This window comes from Saccopteryx bilineata, chromosome 11 (assembly GCF_036850765.1).
Source record: "Saccopteryx bilineata isolate mSacBil1 chromosome 11, mSacBil1_pri_phased_curated, whole genome shotgun sequence".
In the NCBI taxonomy this organism is placed as follows: domain Eukaryota; kingdom Metazoa; phylum Chordata; class Mammalia; order Chiroptera; family Emballonuridae; genus Saccopteryx; species Saccopteryx bilineata.
In genome coordinates, this window is record NC_089500.1 from 61,987,349 (window position 1) to 61,999,642 (window position 12,294).

The following is a 12,294-nucleotide window of genomic DNA, read 5'->3' on the forward strand; positions in this document are numbered from 1 at the left end:
TACCCTTACATGAGTTATGGCTGTTTGATCTTAGAAAAGGCCTTACTTTAAAAGTGACAGCTACGTTTGGGATGACACATGCTGTTTTTGGCTTTGATTAGTATAAAGCCACATGCTTCAAGGACCAGCACCCAGAATGTGTGTGTGTGCCCCCATGGTGGGGTGGGGGAAGGGATAGCTAATGAGTTACCTGCTCAGCCTTTGCAATGGGGTCTTCCCTCTAACTTGGTAAAGGCATACCCTCTTGGCTCCCCCGTGGTAGAACAGGACAGTGAAGTCTGCAGTGGTGTCCGTTTGAAGCAGCAAGTCCTTCCTCTGGTGCTGCCTGGACCAGCCACTCTCTTGGTCTGTCCTAGTGAAATAATTTGACTTGAGGCTGTGTGATATTTTACATTTTGGTTTTTTTGGATTTAAAGGCAGAATTGAATTTAAAGCCTGGCTCATGCACTTTTAATTTAGGACTGTTTCTTAGAATGTGAATCTTCACTCACATAACGAGAACACTGAGGTCGAATGACAGTGAGCCTGGAAGCCCAGCCCTGGCACCCAAGAGGGCTTGGAAAACGGTGCTTGCCAGCTGTCCCTTTATTACTCTGCTTTCCTATGAGGGACACCTACTTCTAAGGTGTTGTGTGAAAGTTAAGGGTTCTGTGCTAAGCCCAGAATTGCTCTAGAGTTTACATGTTGGAGTGAAAACTACTTTCAGGCAGCCTTTAAAGATCAGGGCCCAGGAGACCTGGGTTAAGCCCTATGCCGCGCCAGCTGGCATGATATTGGGCTGTTTGCTTTTGCCCACTGAGCTTCAGGTGCCTTTCTGCACTTGAAAGGAGGGAATTAGATTTTGTCATTCTCAAGTATTCTCCCAATGCCTCAAGGACCTGCCTGGATCATCATTGGTGCAGAAGATTGCTATAAGCTTTGATTAAAATTACTCTGCTTTACGTTCAAATAGCATTTCTCTTGGGGACGTAGACTTTTTCTTTTTTCTTTTTTCTTTTTTGTATTTTTCCAAAGCTGGAAATGGGAGGCAGTCAGACAGACTCCCACATGCGCCCGACCGGGATCCACCTGGCGCACCCACCAGGGAGTGATGCTTTGCCCATCCGGGGCGTAGCTCTGTTGCAACCAGAGCCCCTCTAGCGCCTGAGGCAGAGGCTACAGAGCCATCCCCAGTGCCTGGGCCAACTTTGCTCCAATGGAGCCTCGCTGCGGGAGGGGAAGAGAGAGACAGAGAGGAAGGAGAGGGGGAGGGGTGGAGAAGCAGATGGGCGCTTCTCCTGTGTGCCCTGGCCGGGAATCGAACCCAGGACTTCTGCACGCCAGGCCAACGCTCTACCACTGAGCCAACCGGCCAGGGCCTAGACTTTTTTTTAATTATAGATAGGTTTATTTCCAACCATTGACCTCTCTTTCTCCCTTTCCTAAGTGACTTAGTTTGACTCTTTACCTGAAAATGGGCTGAAGTAGGGGAAGAAATTAGGATACGAGAGGCAAAGGTGTTGTTCAGAGCTGTAAAATTCTTTGGCACTTGGGTGTGTAGCACAGGTGATGTAACATTAACAGTAATGGGGAAGGAACTGCAAACCTTCAGACCAAGCTGTCAGGCATTTCCTGTGCTGGGACCTCTGAGGTCCCAGGAAAGACTGTTCACTTCTTCCTAGGCCGGCTTCTTATTCCCTTTACTGTCAGTGTTTATGTGTAGCTAAGTGTCAGAAGCCATGGGTTGTAGACAGAGAAATGGGCTTTGGGTTTGAATCCTAGCTATAGTGTGCACACCCAGCAGGGTGACTCAGAAAAGATCTTCAAGTCTCTCCATCCCCTACCCGCAACACACCCTCATCCCTGGAATCTGTTTCCTCACCTGTGCTACCTGTAGACTAGGCACGGTAATCTCCCTGGGATGAACTGAATCAGTGCCAGCTGCTTCTAATATTAGTATGAGCACATGTGCGCCCTGCTTCCTCTTCCAGGTGGCCACGAAACGAGCACAGGCCTGGTGCTACAGCAAAAACAACATTCCCTACTTTGAGACGAGTGCCAAGGAGGCTATCAATGTGGAGCAGGCATTCCAGACAATTGCACGGAATGCACTTAAGCAGGTGGGTCTCTGGCAGCTGTCTGGCCTCTGTGGTGATTGACCATCCACCCAGCCCCTGCCTGACTTCCTTGTTGTTAATCTTTTCTAGCTCACTCTATGTAGCCAGAAAAACCTATGTTTATCTGGGAAGGTAATGGCACATTCTGCTATAGCTTATAGCAGTTCCACTTATTTGTGAATAACCTGAACAATGCTGGGGCAGTGAAGACTACAGCTGAGGCTGCCCTGCTTTGACTGGGCACGTTCTTATTCTCTGCATGCTCAGGAGATCCGTCCACTGGGAGGTCCTTGGTCTGATTACTCCTGTTTATGGAGGGGATAAACTTGAATTCAAATTCCAGTTCTACTACTTGTAATTAGATCTAGTTTTTATTGTGTTATGAGCTTCCATCCCTCATCTGTAAAATGAGAATGCCAGCTTTGCACAGTGGTTGTACAGGCTAAATGAGATGGACTTACTTTCATCTTCAGAAAGGTTAACCAGCCTGACCAGGCGGTGGTGTGGTGGATGGGGCATTGGACTGGGATATGGACGGTCTGGGTTCGAAACCCTGAGGTTGCCAGCTTGAGCCCAAGGTCACTGGCTTGAGCAAGGGGTCACTCGGTCTTCCGTGGCCCCCGGTCGGGGCACATATGAGAGAGCAGTCAATGGGTAGCTGGGGTGCCGCTGCGAAGAGTGGTGTTTCTCGTCTCTCTCCCTTCCTGTCTGTCCCTCTCTCTGTCTCTCTGTCTCTTTCACGGAAGAGAAGAAAAAAAAAGAGAAAGTTTAACCAGGAGGTCTAGGAATTGTATTCCTTGAGTAAAATTTGCCTGTATTTTCTTTCTTGTGTTGTTCCCTGAACTGTTCGCAGACAAAAAGGTAATTGTTGGCATGTGGAAGTTGAAGGCTTTTTTGGACTTTGCAGTTCAGGCAGGGCCAGTGAGTTAAGGCAAGTCATGAAGCATTGTCAGTCATCTGTGGTAGTCAGACATATGGGTAGAGGAGGTGTGTAATGCTGGTGGCCAAGGCCAGGCAGGTCCACATTGGATTCGGGCAGATGGTAGAGGAACTGCAGAGCCGGAAAGCATTGGGCCATTTCTGTTTCTTAGATTCTTACAACAGAGGGTGAGCAAACAGGCAGGGGAGAACTGCTTCTCACAGCAGCAGGTGAGCAAGGAGGAAAATTACCCTTTGTGGTGGCAGGCAAGTGATCTGCGCCAAGGGAAAGCACCTGTAAGTCTTATGTAGACTATACACGTGGCTCTGCCATGTGCTCACACGCTGATCCTGCAAAGTACAAGCGAGCAAGCCTGACAGCTGTTTTCCCTACAAGGTGTCAGAGATGAGGTAGGCATTGGGAATGCAGAGAGCATTTGAGGGAGCACATAGTGGTTGTAAAGAGCCAGGTGGGTTCTCCTAGCTCCAGGAAACAGTACATAGAAGGTGGCAGTTCTCAGCAGGATAGGGCCTCTGGACCTGTGGCAGGGAGGTTTTTGGAATGGGTTTTTCCCAGGACTAGGAGCTATACTGAAAATTCCATAATGAAAAGGGCCAGCCCTGCCCAAGGAATTGCTCCACCCAAAATGCCAGGAGATCCCCGACTGAGAAGCACTAATACAGCTGGAAGGAGCTGATCAGGATGCGTACTTAAGGCCTTGTTATCTCCCTCTTTCCCCCTGCCTTTAACACACCCTCATACCTAGACTTGTGACCTGGTGCTTTTCCTAATTGCATGTATGGGGAGTTGTTTTTCACCAGTTTCCTGTTGACTGCCATCACTGTTGGAGTTTTTCTCTTCAGATATTGCTGTCTCTATATCCTTATTCTTAAGCTTTCATTTCTATAAGCTAGCCTCTCAGGAGTGAGGTTGTTAGTTCGAAATTTATGTTACAATGCCGGTGGTCAAGGCCAGGCAGGTTCACATTGGATTCAAGCAGATGGTAGAGAAACTGCAGAGCTGGAAAGCATCAGGCCACTACGCATTTATTGGAGACTCGCAGAGAGGCAAGCAAATAAACAAAGGAAAACTGCTTTTCACAGTGGAGGGCTAGGGATCAGGAAAACCGGCTCTCACTGTGGCAGCTGAGGGAACCAGCGAACAGTACCTTGCAGTGGCGGAGACCAGTCTGGTAGAATCACCACTGACAGAAAGCACCCAGAGCTCTTCATAGAGACACACACATGGGTTTCTGTCGTGTGCTCACACACTAATTGTGTCAAGTGCTTGCAGCCAGGAAACTAGCATGCAAGCCTAACACAGCTGTTTCCCCCACATATGTGTATTTTTAAGAGATGATATCAAGACCCTGGCCGGTTGGCTTAGTGGTAGAGAATTGGCATGAAGTCTGGATGTCCTGGGTTCAATTCCCAGTCAGGTCACACAGGAGAAGTGACCATCTGCTTCTCCCCCTTCCCCTCTTCTCTTTCTCGCTCGCTCTCTCTGTCTTCTTCCTCTTTCCCTTCTGCAGCCATGGCTCGATTGGAGCGAGTTGGTCCCAGGAGCTGAGGATGGCTCCATGGCCTCGCCTAAGGTGCTAAGAAGAGTTCGGTTGCTGAGCAATGGAGCAACATCCCAGTGGGCAGAGCATCGCTCCCTAGTGGGCTTCCCAGGTGGATCCCGGTTAGGGAACATGTGGGAGTCTGTCTCTCTGCCTCCCCTCCTCTCACTGAATTATAAAAAAAAGAGAGCAAGATGATATCAGATTGCTTTCCCGAAGGATAGTAATAACTGAGTTCCCACCAGCAATGCAAGGTTTCTTCCTCTAACCTCCTTGTTAGCAAGTAGTAGGCATCATCTGTAACTCTGCTGACACTGTCAGTCTTTGGGTTTTCTCTGGTGTAGATAGCCAGTACATAGCCTGGGCACCTGTCAGTTCTCAGGAGCTCTTTGTGAACTGAAATTACCTTCATCTGTATTGCAAGTGATTGTTCCATTGTGTCCCTGGGTATATATCAATATATATATCCACCATATAAAAAAGTAACTTTTTAGTCAGATATGTCATTTTAAATTTTTGGGTTTCTTATGTCCAGAGTATATGATATCTTATTCAGCTAGAATTTGCTTTGGCTTATGGCAGGAAATGGGGACTGACAATTTTCTTTCAGAAGGATAGCTAGGGCCCTGACCAGTTGGGGAGCGGTAGAGCGTCAGCCTGGCATGTGAAAGTCCCAGGTTCAATTCTGGTCAGGGCACACGGGAGAAGCGCTCATCTGCTTCTCCACTCTTCCCCCTCTCCTTCCTCTCTATCGCTTCCCCTCCCGCAGCCAAGGGTCCACCGGAGCAAAGTTGGCCCGGGCGTTGAGGCACTAGAATGGCTCTGGCCAAAACGGAGCAGCGCCCCAGATGGGCAGAGCATCGTCCCCTGGTGGGCATTTTGGGTATAGCCCGATCGGGTGCGTGCGAGAGTCTGTCTGGCTGCCTCCCCACTTCTAACTTTAGGGGAAAAAAGTACAAAAAAAAGAAAAGAATAGAAGAATAGCCAGTTATTTCAAATATTAGTAGCTGGTTGTTAAATAAACCCTTTTCCCTACAAGGTTGAAACATTACCTTCCTAATATTAAATGTTCTTGTAGCTTGACCTGTGTTGGTGCAGTGGAGGGAGTGTGGACCTGGAATGCTGAGGTCACTGGTTCAAGGTCCCAGATTTGCCTGGTCAAGACACAGGCGAGAAGCAACTATGAGTTGATGCTTCTTGCTCCTCAGGCCCTCCCCCCCACACACACACCTTTCTCTCTGTCTCTCTCTCTCTCACTCTCTCTCTCCTTTGTCTAAAAGTCAATAAAGTCTTTAAAAAAATGTTCATGTATGTTGGGCTCTATGTCCAGTCTTCCCAGTGTGTTCTGGGGTAACACGTGTTTCTTGCCTGGACCATCTTGATTTGACTACCTTTATAGTATGATCTGTCCAAGTCTCTCCTCAATAGTCGTGTTTATAATTTTTACTAGCTATTTTGGTGCATTTTCCATTTAGACTAAGATTAAAAGATTTTAGTTCTACCTGTTTATTTCCTTATCCTCTTTCAAAACAAAACCTTATTGAGGTTGTGATTGGAATTGCAGTATAGCTGGTCTATTAGTACCCTTTTGGAGCCATAACAAAGTACACACTGGATTGATAAACAACACAATTTTATTTCCTCTCAAATCTGGAGGCCAGAAGTCCATAATCAGGGTGCCAGAAATTGTGTTTCTCTTCATCTCTTGGAGACTGCTGCTTTCTCCCTGTGTCCTCATACAGCCTTTCTTGAAGACATGCAGAGGGTGGGGGAAAGAGAGAGAACACTTGTTGCTGGTTGCTCCCTCGTGTCTCTTACAAGGACACTAATCCTGTCAGATCAGGGCCCCACCCTTATGATTGCCTTGAGAGGAGGAGAGAAAGACAGACTCCCGCATGTGTCGTGACTGGGCTCCACCCAGCAACCCCCCTGTGAGTCCTAGGCTGAAATCAACCAAGCCGTCCTCAGTGCCCAGGGCCGTTGCTCAAACCAATTGAGCCACTGGCTGTGGGAGGGGAAGAGAGAGAAGGGGGAGAGGGTGGGGGAAAGAAGCAGATGGTCGCCTCTCATGTGTGCCCTGCCTGGGGACTGAACCAGGGATGTCTGTGCACAGGGCCAGTGCATTATCCACTGAGCCAGCCAGCCAGGGCTTATGATTGCATTTTAACCTTCACTGCTTTCTTAATCCAAATACACTGGGGTTTAGGACTTCCATATAGGAATTTTGGAGGGATGCAAACATTTAGTCCATGACAGCTATTAATTTAGGCCTAGTGTTACATCCTTCAAGAATATTTTATAATTTTTCAGATCCTTTGCCTTTTTTTTTAAGCAAGAGAGAGAGGGGCAGCCTGACCTGCAGTGGCGCAGTGGATAGAGTTGACCTGGAAGGCTGAGGTCTCCGCTTCAAAACCCTGGGCTTGCCTGGTCAAGGCACATATGGCAGTTAATGCTTCCTGCTCCTCCCCTATCTCTCTCTCTATCTGTCCTCTCTAAAATGAATAAAATCTAAAAATAAATAAAATAACATCTTTATTAAAAATAATAAAAATTTTAACAGAGAGAGGCACAGAAAGGAAGGGAGAGAGATGAGAAGCCTCAACTTGTGGCAGTTTAGTTGTTCATTGATTGCTTTCTCATATGTGCCTTGACCAAGGGACTTCAGCTGAGCCAGTTACCCTTTGCTCAAGTCAGCGACCCTGTGCTCAAGCCGGCAACTTCGGGGTTTTGAACCTGGGTCCTCAGCATCCCAGGTTGACACTCTGTCTACTGTGCTACTGCCTGGTCAGGCTCAGATCCTTTGCTTTCATATTAAATGTATTCCTAGGTGTTGGTGGGAATGTAAAATGGTACAGTCACTTTGGAAAATAGGCAGTTCCTCAAAAAGTTAAACATAAAAGTAACTGTATAACCCAACGATTCCACTCCTAAGTACGCAAGAGAAATGAGAACATGTTTACACAAAAACTTGTACATAAATGTTTATAACATTATCCATAATGGCCATAAAGTGAAAACAGCCCAAACAAATGTCTATCAAATGAAATGTCTGAAATAGGCAAATCTGTTTAAGGCAGAAAATAGATAAATGGAGATGGGAATTAGTTTTTAAAAACATTATTCCTAGAGATTTTTAGTTTTAGCTATCATGAATGGAATAATTTTTCTTAGAGAACTTTAAATTTTTTTATTTATTCACTGATTTCTAGAGAAAGAGGAAGGGGTGAGACAGAAACATTTGATTTATTGTTCCACTTTCATTGGCTGCTTCCCATATGTACCCTGACCCAAAGTTGAAGCCATAACCATGGCATATTGTGACAATGTTCTAACCAAATGTGCCAGGGCCCCTGGAGAACTTTTTTTTTTTTTAGCAAGAGACGGACAGACAGATAGGGACAGACAGAGCGGGGGAGAGAGAGAGATGAGAAGCATCAGCTTGTGTGGTGGCACTTTAATTGTTCACTGATTGCTTCTTGTATGTGCCTTGACCAGGGGGTTCTAGCTGAGCCAGGGACCCCTTGCTTAAACCAGTGACCTTGGGAGTCATGTCTGATCCTGTGCTCAAGCCAGTGACCTTGAGGTTTCAAACCTGGGTCCTCAGTGTCCCGCGTCAATGCTCTATCCACTGTGCTACCACCTGGTCAGGTTGAAGAACTCTTTTTTTTTTTTTTTTTTTTTCCTCCCCCTGAAGCTGTAAACGGGGAGAGACAGTCAGACAGACTCCCGCATGAGCCCGACCAGGATCCACCCGGCACGCCCTCCGGGGCGTCGCTCTGCCCAACCAGAGCCACTCTAGCACCTGGGGCAGAGGCCAAGGAGCCATCCCCAGCGCCCGGGCCATCCTTGCTCCAATGGAGCCTTGGCTGCGGGAGGGGAAGAGAGAGACAGAGAGGAAGGAGGGGGGGTGGGGTGGAGAAGCAAATGGGCGCCTCTCCTATGTGCCCTGGCCGGGAATCGAACCCAGGTCCCCTGCACGCCAGGCCGACGCTCGACCGCCGAGCCAACCGGCCAGGGCCAGGTTGAAGAACTTTAATAAATAAAAACATTCCTTGTTTCAATCTCCGAATGCTAGAACTGTTCCTGGCACACATGTACTCAGTGTTAAAAATTGTTTTCCTACACTAGGAAGTAGAAACCTACTCCTCACTGGACGAAATGTTAATTCAGCAAAATTCACATTAAACTGCCACAGTCTGTCTCCTGTGGTCTCTTACCGTAGGTGGTGAGAAAATTCATCCGCAGCTGAATGTAGCATTTGGAAACAAAACTCTCCTAAACCTTTGGGAGAAAGAAATAGATCCTAAGTCCAGAAAAATGAGTGGCAAATAGAGAACTGGAAGAATGTTTTGGGACTGGGAGGCAGTTACCAATCAGCTTTAGCTCACTGTTGCCTTGTGGAAATGCTAAGGGTTGCCAAAAATCTAGGCCATATATAAAGTCTGACTTTTTAAGTGTTGGCAACTTTGCGGACCATACTGAAAGTATCTGTGAGCTGGCAGGGGCCCAGATTGCAACCTGGTGCAGAGCATGTGTCAGCTTCTGTCCTCACTTCTCAGTGTGGATTGTTGCTCTTCCTGGAATTACCACAAAACCTTTCTTCCTCTTGTTCAGCTTTTGAGAGTTGGGTGCCTTCTGCCAGAGCCTTCCCTGCACTGCTAGGTCTGTCCCCATGTTCTGTGTACTGGGCCTGGATGGAAGTGTGCCACAGGAGTTCCCTCATGCCTTGAGTAACAAAGCTTTCTGTCTCTCTTTGTCCAGGAAACGGAGGTGGAGCTGTACAATGAATTTCCTGAACCCATCAAACTGGACAAGAATGACCGGGCCAAAGCCTCGGCAGAAAGCTGCAGTTGCTGAATGGGCATTGAGAGCAGAGCACAGAGCCCTTCATAAACCAAGAACACACTTAGGCCTTCCAACACAAACGCCCTCTCCTCTTTCAAAAAAAAAATTAAGTGATCTCATAGCCAGCTGCCAAACACACTCACCCGTTCATATAAAACACACACACAAACACACACACACACACACACACACACACACACCTGACACAAGCAGACAGACTCCAGCAGCCCGGGCGATGAGGACTCCAGCAGTCTCCCCAGCCACGCCATCAGCCCTCGTGTGGCAGCAGCATGGGCCAGCTGTAGACACTGTTCTGGTGTAGACTTGGCATCAGAAGCTTATTCTTTCTGTCCACCAGGGAGAGAACTGTTTACAGTTAATCTGTGTCCAGTTAGTTATCTGATTTTTTAATGTTCTTGTAATCTTTTTACCCCACCCCCACCCCTCCTTGTGAAGGCTATCATTGGGAAGGCTGATGCCCCATGCTCCATTACAGGCTCACACCTAGTCTCATCAAGCTGAGTTTTGTATGTATCTGTTAATGCTTGTTACTTTTAACTAATCAGATCTTTTTACAGTATCCATTTATTATGTAATGCTTCTTAGAAAAGAATCTTATAGTACATGTTAATATATGCAACCAATTAAAATATATAAATTAGCGTAAGAAATTCTTGGATTATGTGTTTAAGTCCTGTAATGCAGGCATGTAAAATGGAGGGTTGAACCCTGTCTGGATTGCAGAGTATTAGCTCAGAATTCAGAAATCCAGCTAGAGGCAGTATTCTGTACAGTAGGCAAAAGAATTATGTATGCCTTTTATCAAAGACTTAAGAGCCAAAAAGCTTTTCATCTCTCCAGGAGGAAAACTGTCTAGTTCCCTTCTGTATCTAAATTTTCCAAAAGGTTGATTTGCATAATACAGTGGTGTATTTAGTGGATAAATGACTGTTGTTAAAATTCTCATTTATCTCTTTTTTCTCCGTGCTCCACACTTTGAAACTCCCTATTTGATGAGCATCCTACTTATCAGCAGAAAAGGAAAATCCTAACAAATCTGTCCTAGTGATTTTACCTTTGTTCTAGAAGGCACTCCTTTCAGGGTTGCGGTATCCTTAGGTTAGCAAACCGTTTTCTCTCTTTCCCCAACTCCCCAGTTTGCTCATTATTAATTCACCTGTTTCTTGGGTATAGAACCCTGGCAGTTCTGCGTCCTCCCTAGGATCTGCCCCTGCACTGTAGCTTGCTTAACAAAGCACTTCCTTTTTTCCAAAGGTCTACATTCTAGGGTGTGGGCTGAGTTCTTCTGTAAAGAGATGAACGTGATGCCAATAAAATGTAATAAGAGCAAAGATCATCTGCCTTTGCCCTGTCTTTTTTCCTTCTTCCAGACTGTTGGCTTGGTAGAGCCCATGCTAGCTGATCATAATTAATGCTTTTTTAAGCAAAAGAACACAAATGCCCTCCTCCATAACTGGGCATCTGTGGTGCTTTGAGGCAAAAAGGCCTTCTCACATCCAGCCCTGTAATACTTGTCCCTAGTTTCTTTTGGGTTTTTGTTTTTTTACTTTTTACAGGGGGTCTCAGGGTAGGGACCCTGAATGGAGAACACATTGTCTCTTTAGAGAAGCAACCACAAAGTGCCGGTTACCAATGGACCATGCACAGCCTATGAGGGTAACTAAGCCTTTGTGTTGTGTTGTTGTTGTTTTTTAATCGATGTAGTTACTAGTATTTAGATATTACATAGTTCTGGATTTCCAATTTTTCACAGGAGAGAAAGATTTGGTAGCGGGGGCCCTGTATTCCAGCATATATAAGCCACCAACTTCAAATGTATAGATGCCTCCTGGAACCAGTTTTATAAAGTAGTAGTGTTTTGCCATGGCCAGATGACTCAGTGGTTAGAGCAGCCTCCCAAAGTACAGAGATTGCCAATTTGATCCCAGGTCAGGGCACAAACAGAATAACTCAATGTTCCTGTCTTGCTCTCTCTTCCTTTCTCACTGAAATCAATAAATAAAAAAATTAAAAATAAATAGTATTTCAGTCAGTGGATGGGTATAGATATATTTTGCAGAAATGCCCTGTTGACATTGCTTTTGGATTCCACGTGTCTAGGCTTTTCTCATTTCCACTTCCCAGGCTACTCTTGTTTTTATTTTTCCTCGTAGCTGCTCCTGGCTCATACTTCATGCATTAAAAAATAGCAATTTTAGCCAGAGCCAAATAACTCAGTTGGAGCATCATCCCAGTACTCAGGGTGCAGGTTCCAACTCCATTCAAGGCACATACAGGAACAAATCAGACCGATGTTTCTGTTTCTCTGTCTCCCTTCCTCGCTCCCTAAAAATCAATTAAAAATTTTTTAAAGCATTTTTAGAAACTCATGATTACAATTCAATGGTAGCTAGGGTGTACAGCTTAAATCTCTGATTGCATTCCCTGAGCTAGGTCTAATTGGTATTCTGTTTGGCTTCTGGAGAAGCAGAGTCCCCTACAACTTGAGACCCAGGAACTGGGCCATGTTTATGCACCCTGTGTGATGCTTACCTCTACAAATCAGGTTACTGTTCCTCTCCGATCTGTTCCTCCAGTCCTAACCTTGACTAGGACGTGGAGATGGTCCTTGACTTCTGATCTCAACCATCAACCTAAAAGTGATGATCATCCTAATATTAACCTGCTTTATCTCGAAATAACCTTGAATGTAACCTTGTATGTGGCCCTGATTCCAGTAATAGCTCACCCTAATTTTAATCTTTTTTTTTTTTTTTAACAAAAGGAGAGGAACAGACAAGAAGGAAGAGACGTAAGAAGCATCAACTCGTATTATGATTCCCGTGCTCAAGCTGGTGAGCCTGCATTCAAGC

General features: G+C 46.0%; 1 protein-coding gene across 1 annotated transcript in view; it reads left to right on the forward strand.

Annotated features, from left to right (window-relative positions):
- Window positions 1-10,778, forward strand: part of RAB7A (RAB7A, member RAS oncogene family) — an 82,600-nt gene extending 71,822 nt beyond the window's left edge. Inside the window, exons 5-6 of the mRNA XM_066247419.1 lie at window positions 1,971-2,099; window positions 9,338-10,778. Coding sequence (XP_066103516.1) covers window positions 1,971-2,099; window positions 9,338-9,433 — 225 coding nt within the window. The 3' untranslated portion in view covers window positions 9,434-10,778. The remainder of the gene's footprint in view (window positions 1-1,970; window positions 2,100-9,337) is intronic.
- The last annotated feature ends 1,516 nt before the right edge of the window (window positions 10,779-12,294 follow it).